Source organism: Patagioenas fasciata (assembly GCF_037038585.1).
Source record: "Patagioenas fasciata isolate bPatFas1 chromosome 6 unlocalized genomic scaffold, bPatFas1.hap1 SUPER_6_unloc_2, whole genome shotgun sequence".
Classification (NCBI taxonomy): domain Eukaryota; kingdom Metazoa; phylum Chordata; class Aves; order Columbiformes; family Columbidae; genus Patagioenas; species Patagioenas fasciata.
In genome coordinates, this window is record NW_027288504.1 from 3,780,741 (window position 1) to 3,782,487 (window position 1,747).

The following is a 1,747-nucleotide window of genomic DNA, read 5'->3' on the forward strand; positions in this document are numbered from 1 at the left end:
ACACACTGTTCAGATGTACACCAGTGTTTCAATATGTGGGCCACTTTCTTAAGCATGTCCTTGAGAGAAGTTTTGGAAGAAGACCTAGGCCTTCATGCACAGCCCTGAGGAGATAGCAACTATTCTGAAGGCCACTTCAGTCACAGAGCGTCCATTGCCTGTCCCTGTCTGCGCTCACAGCACTGACACAGCAGGACGGTGACCAAGCTGCCAGAGCACTCAGGCCTTGCACCAACACAAAGGATGAGAAAGAAAGTGTGGAAGTGAAAATACAGAAGGTCTAGAAGACCAAGTGCTGGTGCTCCTTGGCAATGCTTCCATTCTGGACTCTTTTCCCCTCCTCCCACGCACACAGGAATTGTCTCTGCAGCCCCAAAAAAGTCCTAGAAGAATCTCAGAACAAAAATGTCAATGCAAGGCCACTCACACAGAGTAAGCACAGCTCCTTATTTACACAGGAAAAAACAAACAAACAAAAAAAAGATTTAATTAGAAATGGAACGACCACATTTATCACAATTCAAAACCAATAACAACAAAAACAAATACAGAAGACAGACAAGGCCTCTAATGAGTTACACTATAACTGCTGTCCAGAAAGTCATGGGCAGTTTATAACTTGAGGAGAACATCGAGTCATCAGCTTCCAGACAGCAGCTTTGAGCTCCTGGTTCCTCATGCTGTAGATGACGGGGTTCACTGCTGGAGGCACCACCGAGTACAGAACAGACACCATCAGGTCCAGGGATGGGGAGGAGATGGAGTTGAAATTCAGGTAGGCAAACATGGCAGTGCTGACAAACAGGGAGACCACGGCCAGGTGAGGGAGGCAGGTGGAAAAGGCTTTGTGCCGTCCCTGCTCAGAGGGGATCCTCAGCACGGCCCTGAAGATCTGCACATAGGACACCACAATGAACACAAAACACCCAAATGCTACTAAAAGACTAACCACAACAAACCCGACTTCCTTGATGTAGGTGTTGGAGCATGAGAGCTTGAGGATCTGGGGGATTTCACAGAAGAACTGGCCCAGGGCATTGCCCTTGCACAGTGGCAGTGAAAATGCATTGGCCGTGTGCAGCAGAGCATTGAGAAACCCAGTGGCCCAGGCAGCTGCTGCCATGTGGACACAAGCTCTGCTGCCCAGGAGGGTCCCGTAGTGCAGGGGTTTGCAAATGGCAACGTAGCGGTCGTAGGACATGATGGTGAGAAGATAAAATTCTGCTGAAATGAAAAACAAAAACAGACAGAGTTGGGCAGCACATCCTGTGTAGGAGATGGCTCTGGTGTCCCATGTGGAACTGGCCATGGACTTGGGGACAATGCTGGAGATGGTGCCTAGGTCAAGGAGGGCGAGGTTGAGCAGGAAGAAGTACATGGGGGTGTGGAGGTGCTGGTCCCAGGCTATGGTGGTGATGATGAGGCCGTTGCCCAGGAGGGCAGCCAGGTAGATGCCCAGGAAGAGCCAGAAGTGCAAGAGCTGCAGCTCCCGTGTGTCTGTGAATGGCAGGAGGAGGAACTGGGTGATGGAGCTGCTGTTGGACATTTGCTGCCTGTGAGCATGAGGACCTGTGTGAGAAGGAAAGACAGTTTCATGTTAGGGGCACGTTCTCTGTGGAAAACAAATGTACTGTTTCTCATGGAAAAACTCCTCCCTGATGGAAGGATGTTTCAGTCAATTATGTTTCTACCAATTGAAAAAACAGTTCATCACTGCTTAAAATAAAGCTTGGTCATCTAGATTCCA

General features: G+C 49.3%; 1 protein-coding gene across 1 annotated transcript; it reads right to left on the reverse strand.

The window, feature by feature from the left end:
- Positions 1-601: 601 nt before the first annotated feature.
- On the reverse strand, positions 602-1,546 carry LOC136116225 (olfactory receptor 14J1-like). Its single transcript, XM_065862426.1, has one exon. It carries the CDS (start codon positions 1,544-1,546, stop codon positions 602-604), a length of 945 nt encoding a protein of 314 aa, XP_065718498.1.
- Between the last annotated feature and the right edge of the window lie 201 nt (positions 1,547-1,747).

Bases quoted from the DNA above. Each gene is read 5' to 3' on its own strand.
- LOC136116225 (XM_065862426.1), bottom strand. From the start codon at position 1,546: ATGTCCAACAGCAGCTCCATCACCCAGTTCCTCCTCCTGCCATTCACA.